Below are 22,537 nucleotides of genomic sequence, written 5' to 3'. Positions count from 1 at the left end.
TGCTTGAACTGTACTTATGAAACCAGATTAATTTGTAGCAATAATCAGCAACATAGTCTCTTTTTTTTCCTCTGCAGTTCTTAATATCTTATGATTATATCTCATTTCTGGTTTTCATCATCCGCAAAACATGAACTTGTCGTAATTCTGGCACAATATTTTCAGCGAATCATCCATTAAAGCAGTCGCCCCCGCCGGATTTGGAAAACAAACAAAAACCCTCCAAAAACCGCTCTTGCCCCCCAATTCCAAAGAAAACCCTAAAACACAGAAACCCACACACTGTGGGTGAAAATGTATGATCCCTCCAACAAAAGGGCGCATTCCCATACACTGGGAGGGAACAAAAGTGAGGTCATTCACATGATGTTGGCATTTTTATTAATGAAAATTCAAACTCTTGATTCCAACTTTCAGTATTCAAAGTCAGCAGCAAGGAAAAGAATCATACACAACCAATAACAATGTTTTTCCACAAAAAATGGTCTGATCTCTCCACTACTGACCACTGCATAAGGAATCTCTCAATTTATGGTCCCCAAGTGACTGCTACTCTTATTCTCCCTAGCAATTCTATTCTTCTAGCTACCCTCTCACATCAGCTAGGTGGTTAAGAGTCTCCAGAAGAGAGAGAGCAACTTCAAAACTGATAATAAGTTTCCAATATTCTGGATTTTTTGCTCATTTCCATAATACATTTCTCATTTGGAAAAATCAATGATAAATAAACTTTCTCCACCTGCCAACAGAGGAAAATAAGAAACTACCATTTTGGCTAATTACAGATTACATTATCTACAAACTACCTATTTCTTCCTTAAACACATCTGGAATTTAGCTTCCTAACTTTTAAAGCCTTAGCCTTCATGAAAAAAGAATTAACTTTTTCATTAAGGCATGGATATTCCAAATTTCTATTGTTAACATTATATCTTGGTAAGGGTGGCCTTCCTTCTGGTTGGTCCATAGAAAAAGTTATGACCACTTAAATGCAGGCAAGGAGGCATTTTCTAATAAGCTGTTGAAGACAGCTTTCTTTTGTGTATGAACAGAGACTGCTGCTATATTAAAGAGGCAGGAAGAACACCTTCAAAAACGTAATTGTATTCAAGTTCCCCCTTTAAAAAACAAATCTTTACATATTATTCAAAGAATCTGCAATATCATAATTAGATTTTGATTTTCTGTAACTTAACCTTCATTCTAAGTAGAAGTGAGTGTTATATGGGATTTCATATCTTCTTTAAGAAAAAAATGCCCCAAACTATAAATGTTTGATTAAAACAGCCATCAAATTTCCTTAAAGATTAGATATGACAGCTACAAAACCAGAATATCCTTACATGGCTTATTCCATTCTTTGGAAAATGCACACACTTACAATTTATTATAGAGCATGGCAGATATAAATTTAGCTACCCTGCAAGGTACATCTGCTGTGTGTCTCTATCTGGTCCGTCAGAGATAATCAACAAACCAGCATCGCAGGATTTGAAAACCCATTTTAAAACCAGCAAAATTAAGTTAGTGGAGCAGAATGGAAAATTTCAGTTTGAAAGAGCTGCATCACTTTGTCTTATTAAGAATATCCAACAGCAGTGCAGGCACTATTTTAATAAGTGGTTTTATAAGCAGAAGGACTAATAGCTGTACACAAAATCCTCACAACTGGCTGGGAAAAAACCCTTCTTACTTCGTAAATAAACCTCCCTGCTCCCTTGTATACTATATCCTGATGCTTATGTATCAAGTTCAGCATGTAACCAAGTCCAGAATAACTGGCACTTGCCTATAATCAGCTATTTGGTACTTTTGCTAACATTTTAGTTTCAAACTTTAGTTCCAGTATGCAGTATTTCACAGCACTTCTTATTCATCAAAACTGTGTCCACTTAAAATTGATAGAGCATACTGCAGAAACTTTGAGGAAGAACTCTGTAAGAGCTGAAGGTTCAGAGTTAATTGTTATCATAATCTATTTTATGGAGAACCTAATTGATTTCGATTCTTCCTTTTAGTCTTTCAGACAGGGGAAGGGGACTGTCTGCCCATGCATAAGTCAGAACAGCACTTTTGGCTTGCTGCATGGGACCAGAACCCGACCTCTCAAATGGTTGTTCTGGACTTGGGGAACAATTAACTTCCCCTACAGAGGATGGTTTTGGAGATACTTGCAATGAGAAACTATTACCAGCTTTTTTTAAATTGGTCATTTTCTTCTTCCCTTTAATTATAAGGGCTGAGTCACTGTTTGTTCTTTTGCTAGTAACATGTTACTCCTTTTCTTTGTAAAAGATTTTTTAAACTGACCAGGATTCAGTTGCCTTTTCTGCTGCTCATAAATCAGATTTTTATTCATATTCCCATCATCGCTGTCTTCACTAGAAGAACATCTGTTCTGACACACACTCCTTTTACAAGAAGTTTTCCAAGTAGTTTGAATACAAGCTTTTTTAATGTGACAGCCAGTTACAACATCTGCTGGCTTTTGAGACACTGGAAACATTTCACACCCAGGATGCAGTGTCTCTGTTTGCTCACTGAGGGCTAGAGATGTTGAACTGCTTATATTACGGTCTTTTTGCATCATTTCAGCCAGGCTGTCAGCTTTTTTGTACTGACCTTGATAAATGTGTGTGCTGGATTCCCTTGCATAGTTTTCCGATAGCACATTTTTACTTTCCTGCACTAGTTTATTTAACTGACACGAGGAAGAGACATAATCTTTATCAGGATTCAATGTTTCTTTTGTTTGTTTAAAACGTTTCACAGACTCCAGTTGCATTACATCTTCCGACAACAAAGGCTTTGATGGAATGGAAGTCTTAAGTATTCGCTCACTTAAAGACCACTTCTGAAGTTGTCCCATAGCATCATCTGAAACCAAATCATCTGCACTATCAGAATGATGTTGATCAGACTGCATAGCATCAGAATATTCTGAGCTATTTCTTACTGTTTCATGACCTAGTGGATGCGAGTGTTTTATGCATGTAGTTAAGTCAGCTGCTGGATCACGGGCATCAGCCCCACAGGCTGGTGAAGCGCTGAAGGTGGTTTCTTTCCAATCAATACTGCTTAGTTGTAGACCAGCTGTTACAGAGGAAGAGGATGATATCCCTGAATTTTTAGTAAATTGTGCTGGCAATACAGATGAGTCAGCCAACGTACTCTGTAAGAGCGAGTAAGGTGATGTAGTCAGAGAAAGAGTAGCTGCTGATGCTGGCATTTGAACAGTTGTTATGCAGGAAGCTGCAGCTAACACTAGGTCTTTTGATTCAGTACTTCTCTGGTGTATCTGATCTTCTGGAGGAGTTTTTATATCTGACATGGAGTCTTGCACAGGAAGAATTCCACATCTAGATTTTAAATTCATTTGAGACAGAAGATCACTAACTTCATCATACACATTTGATAATTCCTTTTCTTTTGGTCTGTCTTTCCTGTCTGAAAAAAATAAAGAGGGCATATCAAAATGGCATATTAACCACAGTTCAGATTTCCTAGCGCTAAAGTATAAAATGGTAAGATAAAAGCACAGTCCCTGCAAGATACCATGCCCTGATCTTGACAAAACATGATATTGCTCAACAGTGGGAGAAATGTTTGCTGCTTTTGCTTCTTGTATTCTGGCAAGACCCATAAGTTCATAAGAAATAAGCTTTTGGACTTACTTTTCTGTTTCTTCTTCAGAACTTCTGATTTTTCCACTTGATAAAGGGCAACAACATCAGGATAAGCAGCCTGAAACAAAGACTCCTCTTCTACTGTTACTACAAACAACTCCACAGGCTCATCTTCTGCATCAACATAATGTTCTAAAAGAATTAATGGATGTACATTAGACATGTATATACACACATATCAAAGTAGGGAATAGAAAAACAAAGAACATAAGATTGATTTGAGTACAAAGAAGGTATGTAAAAAGGTCAATAGTACAATGTTTGAGATTTAGCTACAAGTCAAGTCTCTTTCTTTCTGCCAGTCTCCTGGCACAAATGGACATGCTGAAGGGAGAAGTCTTGTCAGCATAGAAAAATTTCTAGCTAGTAAACAGGCACAGCTTCGGGTACATAATGAAATAAGATATGAAATACAGAGTCCAGGTCTTATTAACACGTACCAGAAAAAGTACCTGAAGAACGAGTCCCTTGCTTTCTAGGTAGGTTTTGTTTTGTTTTTTTAAAGCTTGCTTTTACTTTCAGGGTATGTGAAATTTGATGCACATTTTCTATTGTTTTCATAGAACAGTTTCCAATCTCACCCACATTTCACTGCCTCATAATGTTGTCAAACTCTCCTCCTCTTTCAAGCATGCTTTTCTTTTTTTCTATGAACTGTTTTGTTCCATAACGTACATAGAGACCAGACCAACCTGGTTTTTGCCACTCAATTTCAAAACAAGGAATTCCGTTTTTAACACGTGTCTTGACTATGCTGTAAGAACAAAAGGAAGTCCATTAAATGTTTAAACAGGAAATGAAAAATCTAAGTTATCTAAAAATATTTCAATACTCTAATTTGTAATGATTCAGAGGAAAACATATTCTTGTAATAGTGAAATTAATACACTTTTTAAAAAATATGCTACCTCTCTGTATAATTTATACAGTAAAATTTTGGGTCTAGATTTGAGTACTGAAACATTTTTATTTTTTTAACAATACAGCTCAGCAGAGCATAACAAGAAACGAAAAAGCTATTCTGTAACAGACAACCATAACGCAGATTCCTACAAACATCGGTCTGATATCTTCACCTAATGCCACAGAGAAGGCTGTTGCCATAGACAGTAATTTTTTGAATGACCAGACAAGGTCATTTATATTTTTTGCATGAGAGCATGAAGGAAGATAAAACAGGAACTGAGCAGGGACAGTCAGTCTTTATGAGATTTTTCTAAAAACATTATCTGCACCCCAGTTTAATAGGTTCCTACATGTGAAGAGGCTCCTGCTGAATCATTACGGCATTTTTAAACACTTGTTAACATAAGAAATCTTCTAGAGCACGCGTGATCTGTCTTTTAAACTCTTGAAACACTAGGAAGTGTTATAAACAGAGGTGTCACTTCATTCATCAAGGTAAATGCTGGTAATTTATCTAGCCAATCCATTTAAAAAGCAGCCCCCAATCAGTCTCTCCACTCTTTTGAAAGGTAACACTGAATAGAACAGCTTCCCTGCAAGTAATAATTTAACAGACTATAACACATCAACCCAGAAGAGATAGTATCACATTGCTACTGACTGTCCTGTCCTCCAAAATTAAGGTCTATAAAATCTTGAACAGCATCAAGGAACATGGAAAAACTACTAAGCTTCTTGCAATGTAAGAATTTGGAGGGGGAGGAGGAACGTGGGTTTCATTTGGGAAATGAAACCGGCAGATACTAAAGTCACAATTAGTCACAATTCCCTTCACACAGTGAAGTTAAGTTCAGATTTGCCAACAGACGCTGTAGATTCTAAAAGTTTACGTAAGTTTAAGAAAAGATTAGATCATTTAAAAAAAAAAATACATTGAGGGCTGATAGAGTAAGGTACTAATTCTGGCTCAGAAAACCCCTGAGTAACAGAAACCTGGATGGTGTTCTGGGGGAAAATAGTTACATGCTTATCTTGCCCTTTTTTCCTGCATATCCATTTTTAGTAACAGGATACTTGGCCATTTTTATATTCCTAAATGCAGCAGTCCTGAATGAAAATGTGGTTTTGAGAAGAAGGGGTAGCAGAATAGAACTGTAAGCCAATGATTTCATCAGACACATAGTACGACAGTCGGTAGGTCTGATAAGGAATCAGAGACCGTGACTGAATCTGCAGATGCTCATTTTTACGTCTAGGCTCTTATTTTGAAACACAGAAGTCAATTAAACTTCTGCTAAGAACCTGAGCAGAGGATCAAACCTGTAATGCTAGATCTCATGTGCAGATTCAAGGAAACAGAATAGAAAGTAAGCAGAGGAAAAAGCAGGCATTGTCAGTTAGAATGAAAGGAAACTGCTATATGTATTACTTTGTGCAGCAGTAGTGTAAGAGTTGGTGTACTGATCTAAATTTTTACCTCTACTCAAAATGAGCACAAAGCTTGAAACAGAGACGGAAGAAAAACATTTTATTTCCATTAAAAAAAAGGAAAAAACCCATGATTTTCATCCAGCAGCAGAAGTAAACATATTAAGTTCAAGAAATCAAGCTACATTACCGTATCACCTGCAGTTGTTTTGAATCAATGTATCCAGATTTTCTCTGGATCATATCATAACGTGTCAATAGTGCTAACAGTTTCTTACAAGCGTAATGTTTGGTCCATTCCATCTTCTCAGAAGCAAATATCTGTTAGTATAAAAAAAAAAAAACCATCCCAAACTTTAAAACTTTCTTATTCTGTTAGATATCATCCTTAGACAGCTATGTAGTAGGGACACAGGACTAAATACTTAAGATTTCTAGAATGCTTTTATACATTAGTGTAATGCCCAACGATATCTCACTGCCAAGGGAGGGAACAGTCACCTATAACAGGGCAGATTCATCAGCTGTCAATAACAAGCCAAAGAAACAGTTGTGTAGTGGCAGCAGCAGGGATAAGACACTTGCTAAACACCTTATCAGATTCAGATCAGCTACGCAAGGAGCTGTGAAAATTAGAGATTTTGCATGCGAGAGAGGGATGAACATGGATTTTCATTAAAGCTACATTGCTTAACAGCGGTCTATCATGCTATACATAATTCTCACACTGTCATCAATACTGGAAAATGAAACATTGTAAAAGATCTGCTTTCACCAGTAAAAAACAAATAAAAATCATTCTTAGAAAACAATGCTAACATGCATATATTAACACTCTCCTCTGCTCCGCATCCCTCGCCCCCCAAAACCAAAAAAAGAAGCTTCACAGGATATTTATCCTTTCTTCTATGGACAGAGGAATAAGCTAGACCACTTTTGAGCTTTGTGCACTTTGAATTAAAGGGTCTCTGAACTTGAAAGCTGGCAGTATTGTGCTAAACACAAGCCTGCTATCTGTTTTTGGGAAAACATGCAACATTCAGAATAAAAGCCACTTCTGCTTGTTATATACAGAAGCTGGTTATCTCGATACCAAAAATATCATTAAAAAGAAAGTTTAACTTTAAAAAAAGTCTACAATCATGACTTGCTATAATACCCAAAGTTACTATATATGCACTGTGTCAGTATGATGATGAAACAAGTATGAGTGAAAACAAGAGCTGTATCTGCTAATACCTTTATGAAAGGTGGATGAAAACAAAAAAGATAACAACCCTGAAGCATATATTATGCCATATGACCATGCAGTACTTTATACGCTATGTAGATAATGCAGCACTTAGCAACCCAATCTAGTAATACTGGACAGTGAAAACAAAACAATGGCAAGTGACCTTTTTTCTGAGTTCTCTTTCTTCCGCTTTTCTACATACCTATTTATATCAACTGATTTTTTTCAAAGTCTTCAATTTTAAGCTTTCAAAAAATGAGGTATACTAAGAAGTTGTAGCAAGATTCTTTAATTCTTATTTCCAGTAAAATTACCAATGAAGATCAAAATTATCACAGATGCCTTTCTTACTAATAAACAAAAAACTACAGAGCTGAATATCCAGTATTTTGTTATATACCTGAAAGGACAACAAATTTGGCCTTTGACATTCCTTTATGTTGATCACTTTATTCTTGTTTACAAGAAATTCTTGGATAACCTTGAGATAAAACAAAAAAGAGACAGTTTAAGAGAGGGCAGAAAACTGAAATTTCAATTAATTGACTAAAAAAATTAATCTTTTAATAGGTTTGTTTGTTACCTCAGAGAATGGAAAGCCCTCACAACTGTTAGCTTTTCTGCAGGTAAAACAAATGTGTTAGGAACTGAATACAAATGGGAAAAACGCAGAATTTAAACGCTCACCCTGCACATGAACGCAGGGAAAAGCAGTTCAATTTTCAAGACATTCCTACTTTCTGATATTGTCCTCCACTGCACTTGCTTGTTTCACTCGCTCTAACTGATGCCATTCACAAGGGCAGCAGTATTTGGAGTCATTGGATTTGCAGTATCTAGTGCTTTCACAGAATTTACATCCACTGTGCTCATGTTCCTTGTAAGATCCTATAGAAGCAGATGCACAAAGTGTGAGGAGAAAAGAGGTTTTCAAAATCTCCAAATATACAAAGCTAATAGTACAAATACAAAGCTCAGAACACATATGAATCTGACACGAATAGTAGCTGTAAGCAGATCTGAGTGCATTAGCTGTATTTATGTATCTACAGTGAAAACTGACAAATACAAGCAAGCTTTCTTTTTTTTTTTTGTGAAGACTTTTTTCCCCCAACAGTTTCAGACCTTATGCTGAAAACTTGATTACCTAAAAACTACAGAAGTAGTCTGTGACAACCTGGCAAATGTATACAAGTAACATATTTGAAACAAGCTTGTACTTCTCCAAGTGATGGGTTTGAACGAGTCCACTGATCAAAGATGCTACCAAAATGAGGTTCCTTAAGATTAATTTCTTTTTAAGAAAACACTGCAGCAAAACCTAGCAACGCTAATGGATCCAGTCCTCTTGATGCAAGACCAATTCAGGCAACTAAAGAAGTAGTTGCTTGTCAGTATAGCATACTTTCTTTACTGATAATGTTAAAAAGGCAAATATCTGGGATCACACAACAGCATTGTGATAACATTCTATCTGTTATCAACTAGTTTCACATTTGAAGAAAGGTAGTCCCCAGCCTCAAAAATATTTATATGAAGATACATATACAAAATACTGAAAATGTGAAGATACCCCAGAAGCTGAATGACAAGGAGTTTTTAATGCTAGTCATAAAAAAAACCAAAACGCAACCAAGCAAAAAAACCACCGCCCCACACAACCAGAAGAAAAAGTAAACAATTAAGCTGAAAATAAAATTCAGTGCTTTTCACACTGACCTGGATGATGGCATTCAGAACAGTGAGTTACCCTTTTAACAACCAAAGCTGGATTATTATCATACTGAAATTGTTCCTTCCATTGCTCAAACCTAAAAGGAAGATATTAAAAGGATTAAGAAATATTTTTAACTTTCATACTTAAGTCACTGAAAAATACTCCCTTTATACTTCTGAGGCATCTACCCGAGAAACAGAATTTTCCAATTTATGAAATAGGTTTTTTTACAGTACATGATATGATTGTTGGATTTCTAGTATTGACACACACAATATGATAATAGAAAGCATTTGCTATCTCACGTCCTGATCCACAACCCAATTAAAAACCAGCAAAAGTCTCTCATCAGTCCCTATGACTTCCTTTCCAATGTATCAACATACATCTGCTAGCTCAAGAGCTAGGAGCCAGTTAATGTTTAAAACAATTAAGAAGCTTGCCTAGCAAAACGCATAATTCATTTAGCAAACAAAGTAAGAAATGTGGTAATCTCTTCCCTCCCCCCAAATTAAAGCGTTACAAACATTGTCTTGGAGCTGAAGTACATACTAGCAAGTCTTTGAATAAAATCAAAGTACTTCAGCATACAACATAAATTTTCATTTTACCTTTGCAATAAGTTTTGACCTCGCAAAGTCTCAATTAACTTTAAAGCTTGCTCCTTCCCAACTCCTGGAATGCCCTATAGAGACAGAAATATGAAACATTATTTAATGACAAACAGAAAGCATTCAGATTTTCATAAAAAACTGCCTTCATAACATTATGTAGAGAATTGACAAAAAATGATCCCAGATGTTGAGAATAACTTGAGAAAAAAAATTTTTGACCAAGTTCTAGTCAGAGAAGGTGACAGATTACAGCTGTACTACCAGTGTAACACACAAGCTGCATAAAATGTTCTTACGCTCAATAGCAGCTCAGATAAAACCAGGCAAAGAAGGTAGTAGAAAACAACAGGAAAAGAGGTTTTGTTTGTTTTGTTTTCCTTCTTGCTATCTGCAACAGGACAACAATATAAAATACTGGTAACATTCTTGCCAGCTAACTGCCAGAGAGCTGAAACTTTTCAGAATTGTCTTGGAAAGACAAGACGAAGACAGACCTTTTGGATTTTAGAGTCAAAAGGCTGGAACTTAACAGACAGAAGAAACCCAGCAAAAAGCTTTCACTCGCACGAAAGAGATGCTTTACGGCAACAGAAACAACTTTTAATATTTGAAGACCTCAAGCACTTGCGCTTTTTTTTTGTCACCTCTCAGAATTGATTTTGTGTAAGAGCATTTTCTGGAAAATAATTAAAAACCCCAATAAAACCACAAACCCAAAGAATTCCTCCCCTCCCTTTCAATAATTGCTTGCTTGATTTTGATATTTACTCCATTATTACATCCGTAGTATGCATGTCCTTTATAGGAAAAGGGACTACCACTATGGGTAATAGTTAGATAGGAACAGCAAATATTTTCAAAGAATGGTTTGGGTTGGAAGGGACCTTTAAAGGTCATCTAATCCATCCCCTCCCTGCAATGAGCTGGGATATCTTCAACTAGATCAGGTTGCTCAGAGTCCCGTCCAGCCTGACCTTGGAGGTTCCTTCTCTGGAACCTAGCTCATAGACTGAAATCCAGAACTTTGTAGTAACCCCTAGACATACTGAAGAGTGAAAGTCAGTTGATTCAAAACAACCAGAGGGCCACAAAAATGATCAGAGGGATGGAGCACCTCTCCTATGAGGACAGGCTGAGAGAGTTGGGGTTGTTCAGCCTGGAGAAGAGAAGGCTCCGGGAAGACCTTATTGAGGCCTTTCAATACTTAAAGGGGGCTTATAAGAAAGATGGGGACAAACTTACTAGTAGGGCCTGTTGTGATAGGACAAGGGGTAATGGTTTTAAACTAAAAGAGGGTAGATTTAGACTAGATATAGGGAAGAAGTTTTTTTACGATGAGGGTGGTGAAACACTGGAACAGGTTGCCCAGAGAGGTCGTAGATGCCCCATCCCTGGAAACATTCAAGGTCAGGTTGAACGGGGCTCTGAGCAACCTGATCTAGTTGAAGATGTCCCTGCTCATTGCAGGGGAGGTTGGACTAGATGAACTTTAAAGGTCCCTTCCAATCCAAAGTATTCTATGATTCTAGGATTTAAAACACACATAGTGCTTTTCCAGTTCCTCTTTCAATCCTTACCCGATTTTGCCAAGAATCAGTACAGTTGAATATAAAGACTGTATTGAGTATGCTTTCTACAGCACTATTACAAATAAATCTATAGCTTATTTTTATTCAGCTGTAATAGCTGAACTGAATATATGCAACCATATGAAATAAATGTACATTCAAAACCAATTAGAAGTTCTCATTGGACTGCAGCCAGACACTCAGGTAGAGTCAGACATTCAGCTTCTGCAAGGGAAGCATCATTTTGATATATATTCAACAAAGTAAGTGCAATTATAGAGTGGTATTCTCATTTATCTGTTCTGCCAATCCCCATTCCCAATGCACTCCTGTAATTCAGCTTTCCTTAGAAGTTTCTATCTTTATCCACTTTGCCGGGCTGCAGTAACTCAAAAGATCTATCTGACATTACATAGTTGTGTCACTTTAGGACTATGCAAGTACCTGGCATTCCATGAGCTGCTAGTTCCATTACAATAACCCCTGATTCGCCACTATTTTTTTTACTCCCTCTCTCTTTATACAATTATTTTGTAATAATAATAAACAACTATTGAAAGATTCCTATAACAGAAGCGAGTCTTTCAGAAAAAAATAGAGCTATTTGCTCTTTCAGCAGTATCAGTTGTTTAAAAGGACAGTTTTATCAAATTCAAACACAAAGATTTAAGAATAACTAGATATCCACTGCAAGCCTGAATGGGAGCAACCATTGCCTGAAGTCACTGTATGATGCACTGTATGGAAATCAAATTTCATCCCGCTTCCTTTCCCTTTCATTACAACAGCTTCTGTTCAAAGTCTCCAAAAAAATTCAAGGGCTTACAGAAAAAAAAGGAAAAAAAAAAGAAAAAAGTGAAGTAGCAATGAGTGAGATCCCTCTCACTTCATTCATTAGGCAAACTTTCAAATAGGTGACTTCTACTTCATAAATCACTTATTTACAAGCAATAGAATTAAAAGTGGATACATCCAAACTGCATCCAGAACTGGCATTACCAATAACTACAGTTTGAAACCATAACTACTGAGTCTTCCAAACAGCATAGACAAAGCTGTTTTTCTCATTTTCCACAGCTATTCTGCCAGGGATGTACTTATATGCGAATGGTTACAAAGCATCCTCACAAACAACTGAGTTCTCACACCTTTGCTCAATGTAATCAACATCTAAACTTTTGTCTCCACCTCCATTATAGAAAAAGTCTGGAATAATACACAACAGTTTTAGAAGGATTAATGTTTATGAACCATTTTGATTATCTTTAAGCCTTCACAAATAAAATTTAGAGTGACTTACTAAGCATCATCTTCAACTAGATCTCAGTAATCATGCATTGCATACAGTTTTGTCAGCATGCACACGTCTCCCTTGATATAGTTTGTTTTTCAAGACAGTGTAAGTACCTAATAAAAAATAATTATATTGCTTACCTTTGGAAGATAATCACAACCCAGAAGAACAGCTAGCCCAATCAAAGACTCTCTGTCACATCCAAGCTTCTCCTTAATAGAGGACATTGTATAACAGTCAAGATGTGGATCCTGCAAGAGAAATTCATTGTACATGTTATTTCTGTAACATCAGGGAAGGAACTGCCTTGAGTCAGATTCAGTTGTGACTGCTTACCCACCCCTATTCACCCACATCTGCAGGAAATGTGTCTATCCCATAATAGAGGTCTGATAGCAAAAAAAATAAGCAGAATTAAAATTTATAGTGTAATGCATGGGCACCACATGAATAACTACCATTCTGGAATTTCAAGTTTTAAGTACGGGCATCAACTGTTGAAAGAAACTAAAATAAGCCAAGGGGTGTTTTTATTGTTTACTAGATGTAGAAGAAGTGTCGCAAAACTAACATTATCCAGTACTAGTGGCTGTGTAAGTCATCTCAGGAACTGCAGTTTTTAAAATCCATGTAAACATTTTAATGTGCTACTTGAGTAAAAAAAGAAAAAATAATTAAAATGTTACCTAGCATATTAGACATGAGCTAAAGCAACACTTGAAGCTTTGAAGGGTAGAGGGACTCAAACACAACAACATGAAATCAAGATTAATATAAATCAAAACATAGGGCACTGCCCTCCTCCCCCCCCCAAAAGACCAAAAAACCCCTCCACACAAGCCAACAATCCAAAATAATCCAGTTTTCTGGAACAGATGCCCCTGACAGACACACACTCACATGAGTTATTTTTTTATGTTGGCTTAGATATGTAACAAAGTACACCTGAAAGATTGAGGCCGCCTTCATTTTTGGTAATAAATGACAAGGAAGTTGAATGAAAGAAAAGAATCAGGTCAAGACAGAACCCAAACACAGTGCCAAAGCAAATCATCTTCCATCAACTTTAATTATTTTTTAAAAATTTAATTGTTCATAGTGCTTTTTTTCCTCTTCTGTTGATTTTCTCCTATTACTGAAATATTTTCTCAGTAAGTCTTTCAGATGAATATTACTTAAAATTCCAACACCAATATAATTTTTCCTCCACTTTCTTGTTAGTTTCACCAGACAGAACACATGCATTCCTTTCTCTGATTTATAGAGAAAGTATAAATTATGGAAATTTGGGGTTGCCTTTTGCCAGTTCTGGAAAATTGCATTCCTAACAAATGAACACTTCAGCTCAAGGTCAAATTGATTTGTTTTTCTGAATGATCACAACAATTAATTACGATACAGATGTACAATCCCTACCCTATTCATGTTCAATCAGAGACTAATAGTATTAATTCTAAGTACATTCATAATAAAACAAAACTGTAAGATGCAAGCATGTGAACACTGTTATTAGACCCAGGAGGCTGACCACTCCCATATGCCCTAATGGTAAATTTATAGGAAGCAATTACTTCATTCAAATTCTCCACTGTACAAGAGGAAAGGGGGGGGGGGGAAAGGTTGCTACTTAGCTTTATATTACACATGACAGGAAACTACAATCACTGACAATAATACCATAAGTGTTCTTCAATTCAGTAGTTTTGCTCTCACATCCAATACACAGATTGCCAGTGAATCAAACAAAATGTTCCTGTCTTAAACATACTATTTTAAACAAACCCAACTACTAGAGGGTAAGTGCGATAATATCTAAGTAATTGTTTCAAGTCCCTTTTTTCTATTTACATTTTTGGGAAGAGTCTAAAAAGAGAGTGAGAATGGGATGAGGTACATTACCTTAGCATTCATGGCAAAGTTCCTATAAACTGTTTGAGCTCCATATAAGAAGACATCTCCATCATTGGTAATGCAGCCATCAACATGTCCTTTTGCATTGAGGTAGGCACACATTGCCTCTGCTTCCCCAGCTGCTTGAACCCAAGGGACGCCTAAACACTCCAGCAGTTCGAGACACTAAAAGAAGGAATCCAAAAGGAAAGAGAGATTGAATGCTGAATTAGATCCACTTACCAGCATGTGTTTTCTCAGACACAGGTGTATACAAAAACTGCTACTGTTGCACTGCCTACAGAACACTACATCAATACAAGCACTACTTTAGGAGAAACATAGTTTACTGTAACACTGAAAAGAAATATCCAACTAAGATCAAAGTATTAGTTACAGGACTTGAACACAGTATGAATAATGGTTACTCCTTCACAAAAACCTTTACACTTTAAACATTCAGGATGTTTTCAAAAGAAGAGTAACAAAGGAATATTTATCTTTGTGAAGCAATGCTGTTTACTCAAGTAGTAATACCAGGCTAGCACAGACATCTTTCAACAGACGCCAGACTCCCTGAGAATATCAAGCATGAAAGTACAGTACTGTCGGCCTAGTAAGACTGGACCACAGTATAAGACATACTGATATATACTCATATATACTTCTTACAAATTTCAGAGAAAAGAATTTATTTTAGAATTTAAGAATAAAACATGAATTGATACATTCAATCTACTGAAGCCATGAACATCTATAAATTCTATCTCACAAAATTCTGAATAGACAAAAATGGTTAAATATCCGCAACAATGAATGAAGACGACAATTACTGAATAGGAGGTCTTTGCAATCAGAGTTGTCTCAACCATCTATACCAAGACAACTATACAATCTTCCTTTTAGCCTAATCCAGTAGGTTTCCAACAACTACATCCTCTTAGCTATTCAGCTAGTTTACCAAATCATAGATCTAGGTTACAAAACAGTTCTGTGTACCCCTTCAAAAAACAAACTAGCTTAGCTTACATAGGTACACAACACATTCCTGTTTTCACATATACTCCAATCTAGAAAAAAAGTATCAATACTAACACTGTAGAAGAACAAGGAAGTTGAATTTCTGTAATAAACACTCAATTACGACTGTGGCTCACTACAGCATAACATGCACAGGAACACATCAAACAAGAAAATTATTCTGACTGACATTGTCCCTCTTCTACAACAACAGTTAACAGACGCTGTAAGGCCCAATTTCAAAGCCATGTGTTCCCTCACAACTCAAAATATTGTTGAAATTTGTTGTGTAGAAAATTGTTAATTCTTTCAAGTTCTTGTATTTAATTTGGTTAAGATTTCTTCCTATCACATTAAAAATACTGAAACACAGCTCTCAATTACTCACCTCTTTTAAAATGCCTTTAAATAAAGATCTCCCTGTTCTTGCAGCTCCAACTTTCTTCGAAGGTCCATAGCGCATCTCATTCCTCTTACTCATGGTGTCTGCCTTCAACTTGGGGGCCTCTCCTTCCGTGACAAACACTAGTTTAATTCCCATTGATGTTAAGAAAGAGAACCGAAAAAATAGGTTTCTGCAATAGAGCAAGGTGTTCCATAAGCTGCAGAATTAGTGAAGCCCTATTTCTTCAGACGTTTTCCTTATATCCCTCAGCTTACCTCAGGCACAATCTTAGCTTTCTCTCCACCTTTTATGATTCCCTCACCCCCAAGCTAACAAACCTTTTATCTATATCCCTGTCGTCAACTGAAGTTGTTTTACTATGAACTTGTAACAGCTTTACAAAATTCCCAAGAAAATACCACATCAGAACATGAAAGATCTTTTTTGGGTGTAAAGACATAAGCAAATTTAAAAGGGTTAATAAAAAACATTCAATATCCAAAGTCTGCTTCCAAAGACATACCCACATTGATTCTTTTATATCAAGTTTTAATCTCAAATCTATCAATACAGGTACATCAGATTCTGAAGTGACTGAATGCTGTGGTATTAGACAGACTTAGAGATACCATTACCATGCCAATTTATTTCATTTGCAAACCAGCATCACTGACGGGTGGAATTTTGCAAGGGAGCAATAATAACTATTTGGTCTATAACAGTAAAACTGAGAGCAGTAATATCAGACAGTATATGCTTTTTCCAGTAATTCCAGGATCAATCTTTCAAAAGGAGTCGACCAAACATTTGTATCTCTTTGATTGACATGGAAAGACCATTACTCTAGATTTAATTGTGTACATTTGCTATTGGAAAAAAAAGATAAGCCGATATTTTGAGGCTAGTTCTATTTTCACAAATGATACAGAAATCAATCGCTTACAACAAGTTTCTCTAAAATACTTAGCAAAACAATTTAATTTCCAACTGCCTGAAAACATTTTTTTTTGGTAGAAATCTGTTCATCCCTTTGTCTTGCTTTGGAAAGACTGCATAAGAGATCTGGACTGATGCTTCCACTCCACTGCACAGAGGACATCCATCAGAGAGAAGTAATGACTTTGGTCATGCTTCAAGTTTTATAGTTAGTCATCCATTTGGGGTCATAAGCATAACATTTTAAGAAATTATTCTCAGAAGATGCTGATATTTCATATCAGCTGTATTCAACAGAAGCCACATGAATGTCTAACAGCAGCTAGTAACTCAGTATTGTTGAGCTAACCAATAACATGTCATGTATGAAAATATGAATATGTTTTCATTTTTGTCAGCATCATTTGCAGAAAACAGTGCATTGAAGTTACAGCTTCTTATACTTGCTCATCCCTTAAGTATAGGATTCATTTAAATTAAAAATATACATATTCTTCAAGGTTGTTCATAAGCCTGAAGAATGATTTAAACATACTTAATTCCACATGAGGTCTAACTAGAATTTTAGTTTATAAGCCAGATCAGCCTAGAGCATGAATGACTCTCAGTATGCTCTGAATTGAATAGCATCCAAACTGCTGTGATAACAGTAGAAACTCCCATGCCACCTTCCATCACACAGCCTCAGAAATACATAGAAATTAGCACACTGATTTGTGTTCCTTAATAATCTGATACCACACAGTGCTACACCACAGTAAGACAAACATGGCTCTGCTTACATCCATCTCAGAGTTACCTACAGTTGAGGCCTCAAGACAAGGTAGGCTGAGCCCAAGAACTTCTATTTGCACCCAAGCATTAAGTTGAATTCAGCCAGTATGACTGAGTCTTCACTTTAAAACCTTTACGTATGTAGCACAAGTGATAACAACAGAATCAAAACAACAGTCATATGAATTTCTGAGGTAGTCTTAAATTTGGAATAAGTATCATACCTAAATTATACAGCCCCAAGACTTTTGGCTACAATAATTTATGTGGATACCATACCTCAGATGTGGCTTGGTAACTACTCCAATCATCTTTTTAACAGTCTGTGCTTCACAAACCCACAGACTTAAATCAACAGCAAGTGTTTTTCCTTTGAGACTGCTCAAGTTGACCGGTTGTCTCACAGGCTCAAGGATTTGCCACAGATTAGTCACTCCCATCGTTCTAGCTTCTTTGTTGTCAGCATGAAGGTTTTAGCTGTGAAGACCAAGCAAAATAAAATACTTTCAGAATACAACATGAAGTATGACATATTATGAACATGAGTTTGGAAAATAAATATTTAGTCATTATCAGTTTTACTTTTATGAGCCAAGAACACTTGCAATCAAGCCTTCTAAGTATGTAGTGACTCCAGTTCACAGATGGTTTATTACTAAATATCTTCTTTGGACTGTACATTTTCATTGCTAACAGCTTGAACATAAATAAAAACAAACTCAGTTGGGGGGGGGGGGGGGGATATCATTCATTTCCAAGTCTCATGTGTCCCTTACATATGCACAATCCAAGCTTTATTTAAAAACAAAGAAAAACCACACCTCTCGAGGCAATTACTTCCTGATCTGAAGTGGCAGGATGCATGTTAAAACATTTCTGTTCAAATAGAAGTAGCTTAAAGCTACTTGAGGAATATTTACAATGATGACAGAACTTAAACTTTCCTTAGTATTCCAAGGTGATATAAGAAGGGTCAACAGCCACAGATTCTGCTTGGGAAATTCAAGTTGGACTTCAGGAAAAAAAATGACAGAGGGTATGGCAGCACTGGTTGCCCAGAGGTTGCAGAATCTCCGTTCTTGGAGATTTTCAACATCCAGCCAGCATACTGTCTTACTGGTTTAATCCAATATTGGTGGAGGTCCCTCTGTGAGCAAGGAATCAGCACTGATGACTTCCAGAGGTCCCTTCCAACAAACATTTCAACATTTATAACACTGTGATTGCAGAAACATGCAAATATTTTAATTGTGGTATTGTGTGACTGGCACTACCTATAATGAATGCCAGCTGAAAACATAAACCCATTAGGTGGTATATTTCTTTGTCTCTTATTTAACTTCACTTATATAGCTCCATTCTCCATGCTACCCCATTACCGGACTTAGTTTTCTTCTTTTCTTTTTCATTATTCTTCTTGTTTTCATACCTTGCCAGTTCTATACAAGGCCTCTAACACATACTCTGCTTTTCCTCCTCACAATACCAATCTATTCCTGCACTGTCTTATTGTACAAAGTTTGCCTCATGCTTATTTCTCTACTTTTCCTTCTTCTCCCTCAATATTAGAAGATAAAAATCAAATAAAAGCTGGGATGTTTTGTATTTCTTTCTTTCTGATTTTGAAACTACTGTATACTCAGATAAAACAAAACCCTCCTTGGAATAAATCATGACTAGATGAGCTAGCTACCTGTGCTCTGAGATCTGCTTAAGACACATGAGGAGCCATGCCACCTTGTGGCCTCTAGTGAGCACGGCCATGTTAAATTCAGCAGTCGTCCACATTTAACACCATCACAGTCTGTCAGAACAGCAAGCCTGTCTTTGTAGGGTGCGTTGTTTTATGCTCTAGAACTGTTTTCAAGCAAGGCAGCTGATCAATTTCAGGTTGTTTTTAAATCAAGTTCTCATGTTAAGATTTACTTTCAACAGAAATCATGTTTCTCTAATCCATTTCTTTACTACAATCACTCAACCTGATTTTAGTTGTATGCATACAGGGCATAATGTATTGCTTTTGTTGTTGTTATACCTCAAGCACATATAATGAGTTAAAAATACAAATAAAGCATGCAAATACATCGCGTAATTTCTTGAAGTCCAGGATGATCAATTTCTCTGATGCACAGGGGAGGCTAACAAAAGGCATCCAAACCTTCTCAAAAAGACAAGTGTGATATTCAGCTTCAGTGAGGTTTAACAAGAGAACACCTAGCAAAAAAAAAAGATGTCTTTTTTGATGTTATCATTTGGTTCCTGCCAGTCTGCATCAATACAAAATTAAAAAAAAAAACTTTGTTAGTTGATTTCTAAATATTGTTATGGAATGTCACATGGTACTTAATTAACAGGAAGACAAATACACTACAAACACTAAACATTCCATAAGATTACAAATAATAAAGAAAAAAAGTATTAAAAAATTGAAAACTACAAAAAATCCCACTTTTTTTCCATTATGAGATAATAAAGTATTGTTATTTGAGGACAGAACTTCTCCTTACCGCCATTCAATATATATCTAAGGTTGAGTTATGAAAGCCTGTGAAGCCTACCAGTCTTTGCTTTTTTGAGCGTATTCTGTAAAATATTTAGATCTGGATCCTGTATACAAACAGATCTACTACTTTAAATAGGAGTGATCTGTCTACTCAGATTTTAAGGACCTTCGTTCATCACAAGCCTCCAATCTGCTTAGAGAAATAGTAACTTCCAAAGAAGGGAGACTGAACCTGATTTTTTTCATATACTTAGCAATCACTGAAGACATCATGCTATTATAAGATCATTGACGGGAAATGTAAACTAAAAAATCCCACACAAAACCTTCTCAATTTCTCATTGGGCTAGTATGTGCTACAGCTATATAGCTTTTATGTTTTATAAATCGTGTTTTAAGACTATATTTTACTCTACAAAGTTTTTTACACAGCCAGAAAAGTAAGCCAGTTATTTGAAAATAACTACAGAAGGCATTTAATGCTGAAGTTTAATTCATACAGATATGCTTTCACCCATTTCCAAGGTAACTTGCAAAGACTGCCAAGCATATGCTTTATGTCTGACCCAGAGCCCTTTAAAAAAAAACAACAACAACAAAAGCCCACAACACTTTTTTAACCACTCTCCCACTCCCTCTCTGCGCTACTGCGATACCCCAGCACCTGGCACAGCTTTGCCAATAAGCCTGAGCACCTGAAGCACAGCAGTGACATGCTTCAGCATTTACAGATTCCTCCTCAAACCCCTACGTTTTTCCCCTTGATGAAAACAAAACCGAGAAGTTGCCTGAAAGCGAAATAACAAGACGCACAGGCATCTTGAATACAAGCATCTGAAATTCCCGCCTTGATGCGAGCTAGAGATAATAACGCACCACACAGACAGAAACAGGCGCTCCCCTGACCCGCTGTGAGACGAACAGCCTTTTGGAGGGCTCTCCCTGACCGCTAAGAGGACTGCAGGCCTAACACCCTGACTCCAAGTCTGGGGCAGGGGGTCTGCTCTCCCTTCCCGCCCGCGAGCGGACGCCTGCGGAGCCGAGGCGCCTTGAAGCCCGCGACGCCTCCTCAGCGAAGGCGATTCACCCTTCGGGGGGGGACTAGTAGAAACCGACATCTCGGTTTGAGCCCCGAGAGGCTCAGGGAGACCCGAGCAGGCCCAGCCGCTAACTCCCGAGGCCCTCACAGCAGAGAGAAGGGGAGGGGGAGAGGAAGACACCCCCGGCGCCGCTCACCCGCGCCGCGCTCCGCAGCCCCAACGATCGCCGCCGGCGCACGCGCCACCCCGGCGGCAGCTCCGCCCTCTGGAAAATGGCGGGCGCACGGAAACGGCCCCCTCGGGGGGGGGAGGGAGCGCGCAGGCGCCGCGCCTGCGGCGGCCTTTCCGCTGCGCCCGGGCGGCTGCACCGCCCCCTGGTTCGACTCTCCCGCCGCGCGGGGCTCGGGACCTTCCCGGGGTCTGAGCTGGCGGCGGCGGTTGTAACGGCCCTGCCCGCGGCGGCCTTGAGGGAGGAGAGGTAGGGTGCGGGGCGGGCGACCTGTGTGGGGTCGGAGGCCCTGGCGGCCGGTGCCGCGATGGCCGGGCGCGCTTCTGCTCTCTGGGAGCGGGGGGCGGCTGGGAGGAAGGGAGGTCGGTCGGTCGTAGAGTAGCGGCGGCGTCTGCCCCCGCACCGGCGCGCTGTGTCAGGGCAGTGCCGGGCCGGGAGTCCCGCGCCCCGCCGCGCTGATCCTGCCCGCGCCGGGGTTGGCGTTCGCAGGTGGTTTTGTGGGGGCACGTTAGCAGCGGGAGCTGGCTTTTGTCACCCGCTGTCCAGCATGGCTGCTCTGCCTGGTGTGAGGGCTCCCCGCCGGGTGCCCGGCTTTGCTCGACGGCAGCCGGCGCTGCGAAGGCGGGGGGAAGCGGGTAAGGGCCGGGGAGCGGCTGCCGCCTGGGCTTTCCAGCCGCGAAGGGACCGGTGTCGCTTCTGTGGGAGGTGAGTGGGTCCTTCCAGGTCGTCCGGAGAAAGTATTGGGCCAAGCAACAAATAACAGTGGGATTGGAGGTGCGAGTGGGGGGGATTTGTGCCCCCTCTTTTCTTTGTTCCTCCTTATAGAGGAGGTGGAGCTGCCTTCTGTGCTGCTGTTTGTCAGACAGTGCTTTTCCAGTGTCTAGATGGGTTGGTATAGACTTCTTATGCATTAGCTGCGAATGTATTCAGAGAGGCATTGTGAATGTAAGAGTCATGTAGTCTAGCATGGGACATCTGGCTTGGATAGCCCCTAAAAATACGCGGCACTCCATTGCTGTGTATGAAGCTAGGCTTCTGACTTCGAGTCTCTGAAACATGCGCCTTTTAAGTACAACAGATTGTGAATGTTCCCTTCCTTCATTATTATAAACTGCTAGAGTTAATTTGTAATTTATTTATCACTATCGTTTTGTCTGTTTAAACACAGGTAGTGTGCTATACATGAGCAGAAGACTACAACTCTTTTCTTCCTCTTCTCCCACCCTATGCTTCCTCCCATATCTTGCATTCATCCTGCCGTAGGGCTGCTCTAATGTCTTCTCCCTACCTCTCTTTTGCTAACTGGACGAAAG

General features: G+C 38.4%; 2 protein-coding genes across 3 annotated transcripts in view; one reads left to right on the top strand and one right to left on the bottom strand.

Annotated features, from left to right (window-relative positions):
* Positions 1 to 339: 339 nt before the first annotated feature.
* Positions 340 to 21,211, bottom strand: GEN1 (GEN1 Holliday junction 5' flap endonuclease). Its single transcript, XM_050893810.1, is given in 15 exon segments — positions 340 to 2,272; positions 2,275 to 3,447; positions 3,675 to 3,818; positions 4,379 to 4,440; positions 6,211 to 6,341; positions 7,655 to 7,735; positions 7,838 to 7,874; positions 7,992 to 8,142; positions 8,974 to 9,065; positions 9,583 to 9,656; positions 12,588 to 12,698; positions 14,347 to 14,523; positions 15,746 to 15,932; positions 17,732 to 17,929; positions 21,192 to 21,211. Coding segments are annotated over 14 exon segments (2,862 nt in total). The 5' UTR covers positions 17,893 to 17,929; positions 21,192 to 21,211; the 3' UTR covers positions 340 to 1,991.
* A 205-nt stretch (positions 21,212 to 21,416) lies between these two features.
* Positions 21,417 to 22,537, top strand: part of SMC6 (structural maintenance of chromosomes 6) — a 38,535-nt gene continuing 37,414 nt past the window's right edge. For both annotated transcript variants that reach the window (XM_050894169.1, XM_050894170.1), the window contains exon 1: positions 21,417 to 21,473. The gene's annotated coding sequence lies outside the window, so the exon portion shown is untranslated. The remainder of the gene's footprint in view (positions 21,474 to 22,537) is intronic.

The sequence above is a fragment of the Gymnogyps californianus genome, chromosome 3 (assembly GCF_018139145.2).
Source record: "Gymnogyps californianus isolate 813 chromosome 3, ASM1813914v2, whole genome shotgun sequence".
Taxonomy (NCBI): domain Eukaryota; kingdom Metazoa; phylum Chordata; class Aves; order Accipitriformes; family Cathartidae; genus Gymnogyps; species Gymnogyps californianus.
Note: the sequence above shows the minus strand (reverse complement) of the source record. Positions and strands in the feature narration are given on the sequence as shown.